Source organism: Canis aureus, chromosome 5 (assembly GCF_053574225.1).
Source record: "Canis aureus isolate CA01 chromosome 5, VMU_Caureus_v.1.0, whole genome shotgun sequence".
Lineage (NCBI taxonomy): Eukaryota > Metazoa > Chordata > Mammalia > Carnivora > Canidae > Canis > Canis aureus.
Window position 1 is genome coordinate 26,212,501 of NC_135615.1, and position 13,235 is coordinate 26,225,735.

General features: G+C 42.8%; 1 protein-coding gene across 2 annotated transcripts in view; it reads right to left on the reverse strand.

Moving 5' to 3' along the window:
• The window catches only part of CELF2 (CUGBP Elav-like family member 2), an 814,981-nt gene that overhangs the window by 514,461 nt on the left and 287,285 nt on the right, over positions 1–13,235 (reverse strand). Inside the window, exon 1 of one of the 2 annotated variants that reach the window (XM_077897248.1) lies at positions 3,094–3,186. The exons of the other annotated variant lie outside the window; for it this stretch is intronic. Coding sequence (XP_077753374.1) covers positions 3,094–3,146 — 53 coding nt within the window. The 5' untranslated portion in view covers positions 3,147–3,186. Of the gene's footprint in view, positions 1–3,093; positions 3,187–13,235 lie in introns of those variants that run through there. 2 annotated transcript variants of the gene reach the window in all.

The following is a 13,235-nucleotide window of genomic DNA, read 5'->3' on the forward strand; positions in this document are numbered from 1 at the left end:
AACATTATCACTGAGTTTTAAATGGATTAAGACCCAGATCCTTGTCTAAAAAGGCCTTTGGACAGCTGCACTGCCAAAATTTGTAATCGTGGTCAAACACATTCCTGGAGCTAGGGCCCACCTTACCGACTTGCGTAATTTCGTTAATAAGTTGATCACCCAAAACAATGGTTTTTAAAAGCACTCTTAAGAAATATTTCAACTTTTAAAGAAGGTCACTACATCCAGTTAAAGAAAAAAGAACAATAAAATTTATTCTAATAGCTGCATCAAAGGAACATTTACAGAAGTACTTTACCATCACTTGATTAAAAATAACATTTAAACCTACAAACAGAAGAAAATATCACAGACCCATAAAAAATGTTTGTGCCCTTTCAGCTAGAAATCCTGGGGGGCTATTGAATGAAAGCAAAAACTTATGTGGGTGGATCCTTCAGTAACCTTTCTCAAATGTCACCCACTTCAGGAACCTTTTCCTGATGCTCCGGATGGACACTCTACCTCTCCTGGAACCCCAGTAACCGCTTCCATCTTTCCGCAGCACTCCAGTGCATTTCACCTGGTCTCACCAGCTCCTGAACAATGAACTTCTTGCAACCACCATCTGCATGATAAGACCTTTCTAATTGTTCTTATGATAAAGACCTTTCTAACTGTTCTTAACACCCAGAACTTTGCATCACCACCACTGCTAACACTGAGCCTCCAGTTCTTGGGAGAGTTGTTTCAGTTGTATTGTAGGCCCTCAGAAGTCCTTTAAGGAATCTAAATACCATGACAAGTATGTGAAATACTACATCCCATTAATGTGGTCTTTCAGTAAGAAAATTAAAAAAAAAAAAAAAAAAAAAAAAAAAAACTTTCTGCCCTTTCCTTACTCTTTCAAAAAGTTAAGTACTACCAACACATCACCAATAGCTTAAGCATATCTTTTCAAGAAAGTGGTTTCCAAATAAATTGAGTTAAAGACTATTTAAAACACACACACTTTTTTTAAAGTTATAAACACAAAGATGTTCACTGTGTTGTTGTTCATACAAATCAAGGGCTGGAAACAATCTAAATTTTCAAGAAAAAGAGCAATTTAGTAAAATAAGGTACACCAACACCACGGTGCTTTAGTCATTGAAATTGTGGTTATGAAGGGCAGGCAAAATCATGGAAATATGTTTGGTATTTAAAGAAAGGGCAGATTATAAAATGGCAGGTACTATATGATGTCCATGTATAGTGGGAAGCTCTAGAAAACAAGATGTAAGAATCTTAAATAAGGAAAATAAAGATTGGCCATTTTTCCTTTTACTTGTTCTTTTCTATTATGTCTAATATTATTTTTCAAGGCAACAAACACTAAGGGAGAAATCTTAAGAAGGAAATAGCTAATTAATACAAGATAAAAATCAGGAAAAAGATGTCCCAGTAAGGTACACACCTCTATTCCTTCTTTGGGTCTTGGTTTGGTTCTAGTGGAACCATATCTGGGGGCCGAGGGGAGAAGTATTTGGGACAACATGACATTGTGTGGAAGGCCTTTTATTTATTTGTTAAGATTTTATTTATTTATTCATGAGAGACACTGAAAGGCACAGACCTTAGGCAGAGGGAGAAGGCGGCTCCCTGCGGGAAGCCCCATGTGGGACTCAGTCCCAGGACCCCAGGATCCCGCCCTGAGCCCAAGGCAGATGTCTGCACAACCACGGAGCCAAACCAGGCGACCCATAGTACGACCTTTAATAAAAATTTCTCAAAACTTTTACATTTTAAAAATCGCCCAAAGTGGATATATTTTTTTTGGCTGGGAAATAGCATTTGGTGTGAAGTTAAACCTAAAATTCATTGTGAACTCTACCAAAGGGGTCGGCGCACACCCAAGTGGGGGCGATGCGCGAACTCGGCCTTTTGGCGCTCCTTGGGTTCTAATTTTCCTGGGCCTCTGAGAGATGGAGAGGCCAGAGTTCACCTTTTTAGGGGCAGTCGGAGAGGACCTTAGCACATCAATTGTACTCATTCGGTTATTAGGGTCAGCTGAGATTTTCTTAAGACTGGCTTTTCTCAATTAGACCTGGGAAGGGGAGGAGAGGGGAGAGAAGGCACCAACATGTGCGTTTGCCCAGACTCTCACCAGAGTTTTCTGGAAGAAGTCTGCCTTCTCCAGCTGAAGTCCCAGAGGGTCCGGCTCCCCCACCGAGGACCCTCCGGGGATGCCGGCCCCTTCCTGCGCCCCGCACCCGCTCCCCCGGCGGAGGCCTCCCCGCGCCTCCCGCCTCCCTGGGCTGGGAGCACGGGGTCTCAGGTCCACCCGGATCCTGCCGCCCTGGGCTGGGCGCACTGGGCCCAAGGTCCACCTGGGTCCTGGCGCCCTGGGCTGGGCACACGGGGCCCAAGGTCCGCCCGGGTCCCCACTCCCCTGGGCTGGCTGCATGGGGTCTCAGGTCAGCCCGGGTCTCCCCGCACTGGGCTGGGCTCACGGGTCTCGGGTCCGCCCTGCTCCGCGTGCCCTGGGCTGGGTGGGGGCACCGGGTCTCAGGTCCGCCCTGCTCCCCACGCCCTGAGCTGGCTGCATGGGGTCTCAGGTCAGCCCGGGTCTCCCCGCACTGGGCTGGGCGCACGGGGTCTCGGGTCCGCCCTGCACCCCGCGCCCTGGGCTGGGCGGGCGCACGGGGTCTCGGGTCCGCGCTGCTCCCCGCGCCCTGGGCTGGGCGGGCGCACGGGGTCTCGGGTCCGCGCTGCTCCCCGCGCCCTGGGCTGGGCGGGCGCACGGGGTCTCGGGTCCGCCCTGCACCCCGCGCCCTGGGCTGGGCGGGCGCACGGGGTCTCGGGTCCGCCGTGCACCCCGCGCCCTGGGCTGGCTGGGGGCACCGGGTCTCGGGGCCGCCGTGCACCCCGCGCCCTGGGCTGGCTGGGGGCACCGGGTCTCGGGTCCGCCGTGCACCCCGCGCCCTGGGCTGGCTGGGGGCACCGGGTCTCGGGGCCGCCCTGCTCCCCGCGCCCTGCGCTGCGCGGCCCCGACGACACCCGCTGCCCCGCGGGCGGGGCGCAACTTGGCGGCGAGCGGGGCCAGCCCGCGGAGAGAAAGAGAAGCAGGCCTACCTTAAAACTTTCCAGTCTCTGAGAGGCTCGGAGTCGGAGGTTAGGGACACCATGGTCCGGGGGCGGGAGCGCGCGCAGGCCGGGCGGGGAGCGGGGCGCGGGGCGCTGGGGAGCCGGCCGGGGCGGCGGGGCTGCGGGGCTGCGGGGCGCCGGCTCTGCCCCCCTCCTGCCCGGGAGCGAGGAGCCCGCGCGGCCCGGCCGCCCTCCGCCCCCACAGCGGTCCTGCGCTAGGTTACTTCCAGGCCCGGCTCATTTCTCCACACCACCTTTTAAAGCCCCTGTAATCTGCTCCAACTGATCAAATTTGACCTTTTTGTAGCCCACTTTATTCCAAGCACAGCTCTCGGTTAAATCTCTCTTTATTAACACCGTCCTCCTTGGCTTTCTTTTGGAACAAACACAGATCAAGCCTGAAGCCTCCAGACTTTAGCAGCAATCATTTACAGATTACGGCGAGCTGCATGCAGCCTCCTCCTCTGGGGCACCCCTCCTGCCTCGCAGATTTTGCTTTCAAATTCCTGTCGGAAGACTGGTTAGGTTTCTTTCTTCCCTTTTTTTTTTTTTTTTTTGGTGGCTTGGGTTCTGGGACGCTAGCATCCGGCTCAGAGCTTCCCTCAGAAGCTGTAACTACATGACTGTTAGGATTTTTAATTTTTCTAATTTTTAAAATTTTTAAATTTTTTAGGATTTGTTTTTTTTTTTAAATAATTTGGGAACGGGCTGCTAACAAGCTCGAATGTATTGTATGTTTTCTGACAGTGATTTTACTACACTGCTTTTCTTTTTCTTTTTTTTTTCCTTCTTTCTTTCTTTCTTCTGTTTGTAAATAGCACGAAGGAAGGGATGTAGAATTTCTCTGAACAATGGGGAAGGGTGTGGGCTTTTTTCCCTCAACTTGTTTATCTTTTGTCCTTTCTTTAAAGCTGAGCATCCTTTCCATAATCATCTGAAACTGTGCAGAGCAGAAGTTAAATATACATACATATATATTTATATCAAGAGCAGGATTATTCTCCTCTAGCATCTCCTGTTCTCCTCTCTGCTGATGGAGTTTCTTTGTGAGTGTACAGATTTCTTATTTTCCTAGGCACTGCCTCTTAAGCAACGGTTTTCTGCTCCCTTCCCCCCTTTTCCCACACCCTCCCCCCTCTTCTAGCTAAGACTCTACAGCTGAAGCTCTTCCTCCTGTCCTGGCAGGACTCTGGAGATAAAGGACCTTGAAATCATCTAGTTTACGTGGGCTCCTGAGTCCCATCTCTCAGGTCACCCAAGATTTTCCTCCTAGCTGCGTGCCACATGAGCTTTACTGGATATTCTCTTTCTATCAAATTTCTCTTTTTCTTACATTTATTTTAAAAGGAATTTTCAAGAGCATTACCATAAATGGAGAATCAGCTTCACTGGCCTAATAAAACAATTTACCCAGACACATAAGCCAGCTGGAGGCACTGATCTAGGGCTTTTTGTCTCTTGGTTGAAAAAAGATTTTAACTGATGTTAGGGGGGTGTTAAGGACACACTTGCACCAACCAGGACTTGCCCAATAAGGAAGAGTAAAGATTTAAGGATTGATTGATTGTTTTTTGGGGGGGGGCAGGGGAGAGAGAGTACTTCCAGCAGACTCCCCCCTTGAGCATGGAACCCAGGGCGGGGCTCTATCCCAAGACCCTGAGATCATGACTTGAAGTGAAACCAAGAGTCAGATGCTTAACCCACTGAGCCACCCACCCACCCCAGGAAAAGTAAAGATTTAAAAGGGCACAAGATACGATTCCAATTTTGTGATGACGTTACTACCCATAATCTTTGTCAGCCAGGAGGAAGGGCTCCTGTCTCTTGCCTTGAGGCTGAACCTTCCAAGAAAGAGATCTCTGTTCTTTCCTGGATCTCCATAGGGAAAGATGTGGAAGTTCTAGTCAACTCCAAATGCCCCTCAGAGCATTTTAAATCCGTTCCCCATCCTCCTTTTCTCTAAGGACCCCATCCTTAAAATTTGCAGCAAACGCTCAGCCGATGTACACTTGTTCTTCTACAGTCAAATATACTTTCCTTAATGGCTGTAAATGACTCTCTTTAGAAGTACAATCATCTTTATGCTGAAATTAAAAAGAAGGTCATACCCTTTACCAAAACCATCGCCTCTTTCGGGCTTCACGTTTCTTCCTGGGCTGTGTTGCTGTCCCTCTGCGGATCTTGGGCCACAGCGTAATAATGTGTAGACATGTACATAACACTTCTAATGCCCAGGACTTCACCAAATGTGGGTGATAATAATAGCATTTATGCAGAGTGTACCTCCAAAGGGCTTCAAATGCTTGGATAATTAGTAAAATGTTTCTCCCTTTAGGAAGTTAGCAAAGGAAAAAACAAAAGATTATAATGGAATAGTTTCTGTGACTGTAATGACATCATCCTTATATCATTAACCCACCACACCCCTGAATTCAGAACTGGGGAAAGAAAGGGAAAGAGTCCTTAACTCTTGGGGTTCAGGGTTAATGGGTGAAAGGGAGAGGGACCTGGCTTCCAGTCAAAGGACAAAAGGACAAAAGCATGCTCATTAACTATGAAATACCATTTTAAGGCATTAGTTCTTCCAAAAACTTTTTAAAGGCGGTAGAAACTTTCCTTTGGAAAAAAAAAAAATCTGCACCAAATTCCAATACAGAAAGAGATTAAGAGTGAAAGTTTATTACTAGTTAGAAGGAACTGCTCTAATTTCTTTAGGAATATTCATCATTCAGACCTCATGACTAACTTACTAATGAGGTAAATTGCCAGAAGCACCCCCAGTTTGTTAATGCAGCTGAGGGTATTTGGGCAGGCAGAGAGTAAGCAGATGGCCTGAGCTGACAGGGCTAGTCGCCCTTTGGGGGAGGTGTGGGACCCAGAAGGTGTGCCTATGGGACCCCAGGGCCCCTGGGACCAGCACTGTAGGTGCGCCCTCCCTCCAGTAGAGAGGAATGTTCAAGCAGAAAGCATCTGTTGGGATGTAGGACTGGGGCTAGGATCAGGTTAGGGATGGGTAAGAGGGGTTGCTTCAACCTCATGCTTTGATTTCTAGGGCTCTCTAGGGAGACCCTCGCTTTCAGGACACACTTGCAAATCCACTTCCTGGAAGTACTTGGTGATGAGGGAGAGGAATGGTCTGTTAAAGGTTGTACAGAGTCCAGAACAAGCTGAATATTTTGGCCTTTGCTTTCTTACTGTTGAGGACCAAGTGTTTTCTCACATACCCTCTAGAGTAATTCCACATTGCCTGTGTATCACGGATTCCTTTTCCCCTTCCTCCAAGCACTCTGTTCCTGATTCTGAACAGCTTCGTATCAGGTGGATCCTTCCTACTAAGAGAAAGCCCATCAGAATGATTTGCCCACCTTCACCTGTGAGGGTGTTCACTAAAAACAAACCAAAACACTGCCCTGTTCAGAACTGGGCCAACTGTTCATCTATAACTCAGGAAAAGCTATAATAAAATGTATATAAAACACAAAGGTTAAGCTTAGCCTTGTGAAAACTTCAGCCAAAAAAATATAATCTTCCTCTGTGTCATTGTATGAGTTTTAGTTTGATTCGTGTTATTCTTCTCCTATTTTGATAAATGTATGCCTTTAAAAACTCAGATTATTTTGTCGTGGCTTATAATGGCTCTTCAATGGTTGGCTCTTGGGAATGGTCCGTATGTGTTAAAGAAGAATCCAATCTGTATAAAGCAATACTCATGAATTGTCCTGCTACTACCAGCCCAAGAGTCAACATTCTCCCTTTCACATAACTGAAGGTCCCATGCTACCCCTTCCTCTTTCCAAGTACAGAAACCCAAGCCCAAATCCAAACAAAAAGCAACCCCACTGTCTGTACCTTTTCCATCCAAACAAAGGAAAGCGCCAAGCCCCATGAGCCCGTGCTTTCCACAGATACTGAGTTTCAAGTCACCTGGAAAAGCAGATTGAAAGGCAAAATGTCAGGAAGGAGACAACAGCAGGAGCCCAGGAGTCTGCATTTCACACCGGATCCAGGCCCTTCCAGAAGACCCTGAAAAATGCTGAGAGAGAGTCAGCAAGCATGAAGCTACCCAGGTCTTACAGCATCTCATATGGGCGCGGTCAATGTCATTGGAGCCAAAGCTAGAGATCTGTGGAAGCTCATCTTCTATGTTAGAGAAGCAGGAAGCACCTGGAGGTGTGAATTAGCCAAAGAACAAAAGAAAACAGGCCTTCTCCATCCGCTGGCAAATAAGAAATATTAGACGGACTATTGAACAGAGGTTTGGAAAGCAGGTATGATGTCTCAGGAAATTTCTCTCCCACAAAATGTCTAACTTCCCGAGAGTCAAGAACTTAATAAATTAAAAATAAAGAAAAATAAAAAATATATTTTAAAATGTTTCCCTTTAGGGAAAAATTACACATTTTTATATCCTCTTTTTCATTCTCTGTCTCTGGATTCCTAGGAATATGATTATCCTAAATAATTGTTCTCTTTTAGAAAGTTTTCCTTTACACTTATTCCTAATTCTGTAACTTCCTGATAAAGATTCTTTCCCCTTCTGCTTGTCCCAGATTTTTCCTTTTCTTATTTGCCAGCTCTTAACTTCTCCTCAAGTGGGGAAGGTCCCTCTCTCCCTATAAGAAACTGAAATGACTAATTGGAAATGCATTCTGCTTCTGTTAAAGAAGCTTTCCTGGTCTTGTTGATATGCCAGGGTTTTTAAAGTTGGCAGATGGAGGGAGCTCAGAAACTCCAGCACTTGTTCTTGACCCTGGAAATAGGATCCAGCTTTGCATGCTTTTCATAGCAAACCATAGTGTGGCAATGATGATAGACGAGGGTTGCCAGATAAAATATAGCACCCTCTGTTAAAATTGGATTTCAGAGAAACGACGAGTAAATTTTTAGTGTTATACACCCCCCCAATATTACATGGGACATACTTACTAATAAACAATTACTTGCTTCCCCCTTCCACCGCCCTGAATGTCAACTTTAACTACGTACCCTGTGGTTTTATTTGCTGAATCTGGTAGCTCTAGGCTAGATGGACTTTTAAATAAAAATAGCAAGATCACTGTGATTATTATTTTTCATTTGTGGTGGTCTATAAAGGCACCCTGATATCATCAAGTAGGCATCAAAATGCATTTATTTAAATGTTCTTAAAGCTTTTCTCGTGTATTAGTTACAAGCCAAACATAAAAAGCCACATTGAGATTGCTTTTTCAGCAAAGCAGGGATATGATTAAAGTATGCTTGTATCTTATTAGATATTGGATATCAATATTGGGAATTAGGAAATGCCACCTAGGCTTCTTGTCTTAAGCCTGGTTAGTTGAATGCATTTTTAACTTTTGGTAGCACTGATATGCTCAGATGGACTGAAGCTGACGTTTTGTAAATTGGGCAGCATCTCTGTATTATATTTATTTTATACAGAGAGACTTGGCAGTTAACACAGCTGCTGTGTTTTGTTCTTGCACCACACATCAGCTCCTGCTGTAAGGAATCTGTACCTGAATAGTTAACCATTAATCTTCAGTTACATAAAATGTGTATTGTACATATCTTTACTTTAATGATGTCTGTAGAGACAAACTTCCAAAGATGGTCGTTTTTTCTTCTGTCTTTAAATAAATGAATATAACTTGAATGGAATTTCAAGTGCTTCCATGTTTGGCTCACAACACCTGATGCAATGAAAAGCCTGTGAACAGAGATGTGTGTTTTGGTGCTACGTCAATGACTTGAGAATTGCTATTATGGGACACACACATACATACACACACACACACACACACACACACACAAACCCTGCTATTATTTATTTTTGAAAAATTCTAAAGGGTCTCTAAAGAGACAGCTACAAAACCTGCTAAGTATAGGGAAAGGCCGAACATGTTACTGGGGGTCTAACATATATACTGAATATTTTCTACTGATGCGAAGCCCTTCTAGCAATTGGGAAGGAATGCTTTTTTCATCTGGAGCCTTAGTCAGCTGAACAGGAGGGCAAAATGGATTAAAGCTGGGGGAGGGGAATGTGGGGTCTTTGCCAGGCATATTTTACAAGTGAGAAAGGGAGAGGAGACTCACACCCAGCCGGCTGCTTTTCATGCCATGCAAAGGAATCACAGGCCAAATTTGATACATACAGTGGGAAAAAAAAAAAGAAAATTCAAGCTTTAACTCCTGTACTGCCATGGAAGATGAGATTTTCAAAGCTGTGTAATGCCCTTCTTTGAATTTCCAGTCTGCTTTTGTTAGGATTCATGGCTTACACCAACAGGGACAAAGGAATGCCCAGAAGAAGGATGTATTGTTCAGATAGTCCCTGGGGTCCCAGGCCAGGGAATAAAACCTGCAACGTTGATCTTATCATCTTGTTTTGTTTTTCTTTAAATGGCAGTTTCAGATTGCTCTGGCGTTTGTGTGCGTAGAGACAGGACTCCTCATTGGTTTTTGAAAGGGATATCTGAGTTGCAGAGAAAAGTCAAGCACAATTGCCAAGTTTCCAGTCAATGAAGCAGTGTCGGCATCTGCTCCTGGAGAGGGATTGCCTGACCAGGGATATCGCCCTTGAATCACTAAGAGGCAAAGATAAGCCTTCCATCATTCTCCCTGAATCAAAACCCAGCAGACTTAGGTGGAATTGAGGTGTGCAGAAAAGTCACTTGAAGATACAGATTTAAAAACTTCGTAACTTGGCAATTTAATGTAAAGTGGTAACCACCACAACAAACACATATTGCATAATATTTGATTGTATAAAGGGTTTATTTGGCAATCAAATGATCCGTCAGGATGCCAAAGCAGGTTCCCATTAGTCTACTAGGCAAGTCAGTGCTTCCCTCCATGGTGAAGAACCATGTTTCTTTTTCTTTTTTTCTTTTTCTTTTTTTTTTTGTTTCCAATACATTGTGGTCCAATACTTCAGTCCAATTATATCATATTTAATTGAATTACTAGGAAAAACAAAGCATACAAAGTACAAATCCCATTTTTAAATTATTGAATTAATAGGCATAAAGTTATAGAACTGCTATGCATGTTTGAACTCTTACCTCTAATTATAAACTTTGTTTGCAATTGGTTACAATCTACAGACCTGCACCACTCTGAGTGCAGTACTGAGAAGTCCTGATGCAAAGTATGCTACAATTCAAAAAACAATTATTGTAGATACTTTTAAGGAATAGTTTTAGGGTCTGCATTGAACGAAGCCCTGTAGGATCTGGGGTGAATAGAAACTATAACTATTTATATTGTTGATGAAACAAAAATGCACTAAACTCTTCTAAAAGGTTAAAAATTAAAATCAATTAACCTAATAGGCAACCGATGTCAAAGATTCCATAAGTTACCACTTGATGAGAAATTTTAAAATCACTTATAATTACATTAATGCTGTAAAAACTGGGACTCGAGCTCACCGAAAATAATTCTTTGTTGACTGGCAAGTTTGGAAATTACTAACTGCCTGTGACACAGCTCCAACTGGTTCCTCTAATTCCTATTTTATTTCATTAGAGAGAGGAAAACAAAACACAGCTGCCAGTTTGCCACAATTTAAGATATCTCAATATACGAAAATCCAAGGGTACTCCCCAAAGATTACATTTAGATTACAAAATATTGTGAAGGGTTCCTTAATATATTTAATTTCTTCTAGTGTACTTAAGCATTTCCTTAGATCACTAAACAATTGAGACACAGTTCTAAGTAGAAGGGCCAGAAGGGAAATTTAGAGGAATATTGCGTTGATTTAACAATCCTATAGCACTTACTATGTACCTGACACTGTTCTAAAGTCTTTACAAAAATTAACTCACTAAATCCTCATAACAACCTATAAGGCAGACTATTTTTGTCCTCATTTTTGCAGGCAAGGAAACTAAGGCACACAAAGAGGTAAATGATGGCTGAAGTGAGTCGGTGGCAGAGACAAGATTTGAAACCCACCAAACTCTTAAGAGTTACTCTTGTTCAATATATGGTGGGTGTGTTGTAATTGACAACCAGAAACAAGCGTAAAGAATTTTAAGGTCAAAATGTCATTCAAATGGATGATTGAGTTAATGAGCATGGTGATTTCACGAAGACTTTCCCATGAACATATCTAATTCATAGGTCAAGGTAGAAAGCAGAAACCATAGATTTATTCTTAGATCTCCGAAGATTCCCCAATCATCCATTCACCTCCCTTTAAAAACCACTTTTCTCAGCAACCTTTCTGAGACAACTATCGTAATATAATGACCACTTGGTTGCCTTCATACTTTCCTTTGTAGACATCCATCCCTAATTGGTCCTATATAGGAGGCAACAACCCCTGCCTCAACCCTCATACACGTCATTCATACATACTCTCTCAGAGCAAAAATGTGCACATAAAATCTCTGTAGGAATCAAGAAGTATAAGTTAAATTCAATGAGATACAGTGTTTTAAGCATCAAATTGGTAAACATCTTTAAATGATTATACCTAACGGCAGAATGAGGTACAATTAAATGGACCCACTCATATTTGGCTGGTGAATGTTTAAACTAGTTGTTGAGAAAGGTATTTAGTAATGAATGCCAAAAATTTTCAAAAAATATTCTTATTGTTTCACCCAGAAATTTCACTTCCAAAGGCTTTTAAGATTTATGTAGAAGGATATTCATTGTAATAGTAATGATATTAATGAGCCATTAGAGGCCACCTAAATGTCCAACAATTTAAGGTACATTAAAAATATCTACGCCTACAAAGTTGTAACTATAAAATGGGATATTATGAAGCTATCAAAACCATGCTTTGGTGCAATATCTTTGAAAGACTTTTTAAATAAGCGAAAAATGCAGGGCATAGTATGTTATATATAACATATTATCAATATTTTGTATTCCTACCAGGGACTGTAAATTCAACTGCCAAGAGTCCACAGAAGTATCATAGTGAGTGAAGCTGGCAAGGAAGATGTTCATTAAAATGCAACAATCTTCCTTTCTCCAGTTTTTCTGGAATATTCAGTCTTCATTCTCCTTTACAATTATGTTTCCTCCCTCTACCACCAATCTTTCCTGTTTCCCAGTCTTACTGAAGGCCTGTTTCACTCTTACTGAAAAAAATCTATCTATACTGTAAAAATGTGTAATTACTGGCAATGGAAATTCAGCAATATTAAGGTACAGCATGCAGAGGCGGGAGTGCTGCTGGCTAGAGAGATGAGCCTCTGGGGGCAGGAGTCCTACCCAATCTATTCTTGCCATAACGGGTGGAGCCCACGACTATACCAGATCTTGCACTTCATTAAAGGATGACAGAAATCCTTCTTTTTTTAGGTGAATTCTGATTTGTATTGTTGACTTAAGATTTTACACACACACACACACACACACACACACTCTTGAGGACCAAACAACATATTGACAGACTTCACATTTGTGACTTCTAACATCCACATTTATGTGCAAAACAAATGTAAAAACAACTGGAAGTAAACATACACAAATACAATGACTAGCATAATTTCGGATAAGACTGGGCGCATCCAGAGTGGTATGGCTGTAGACAATTAGCATAATTTCAATCTTTTTTTTTTTTTTGCGCCTTTGCTAGTTCCTAAGTTCTCTCCATTGTATTTCTTTTTATAATTGGAGATGTATGACCTCCTCTCATATTATTTTATCTATTTAGTAATCCTTTTAGGAGATACAGAGTAGTTTAAAAGAAATGCATGGTTCTATTTTGAAGTCTGTCTCTGATCTTATATTTCTCGATATGTCCACACAACGACATGGTTATAGATCATGTTCGCATTCATGAAATCATTCCTTCTAATCCCTTGGAAGCTTCTTTGAAAAACAGGGATCTAAAAACTTGTCTCATTTTTGTACTCCTTTATGGCTTACTTACTCCCAACATTTTCTGCCTAAATTCAGCTCCATTTTTCTTTTCTCCTTCAAATCACATCCAACCTTTTCAATGATGTAGCTGGGTGATGTCCAGCAATATTCTAACCTAGTGGTAGAGACCACTGATGGTCTGATTTGGGCAGTTCCTCCGCCAAAGATCCTTTTATTATTTAAATGTTAGGACATTCCATAGCTGTTTGGCGAGGCGTGGCTTTGGGAACAGAAAAGAAAGCTTTAAGGTTGTTGGC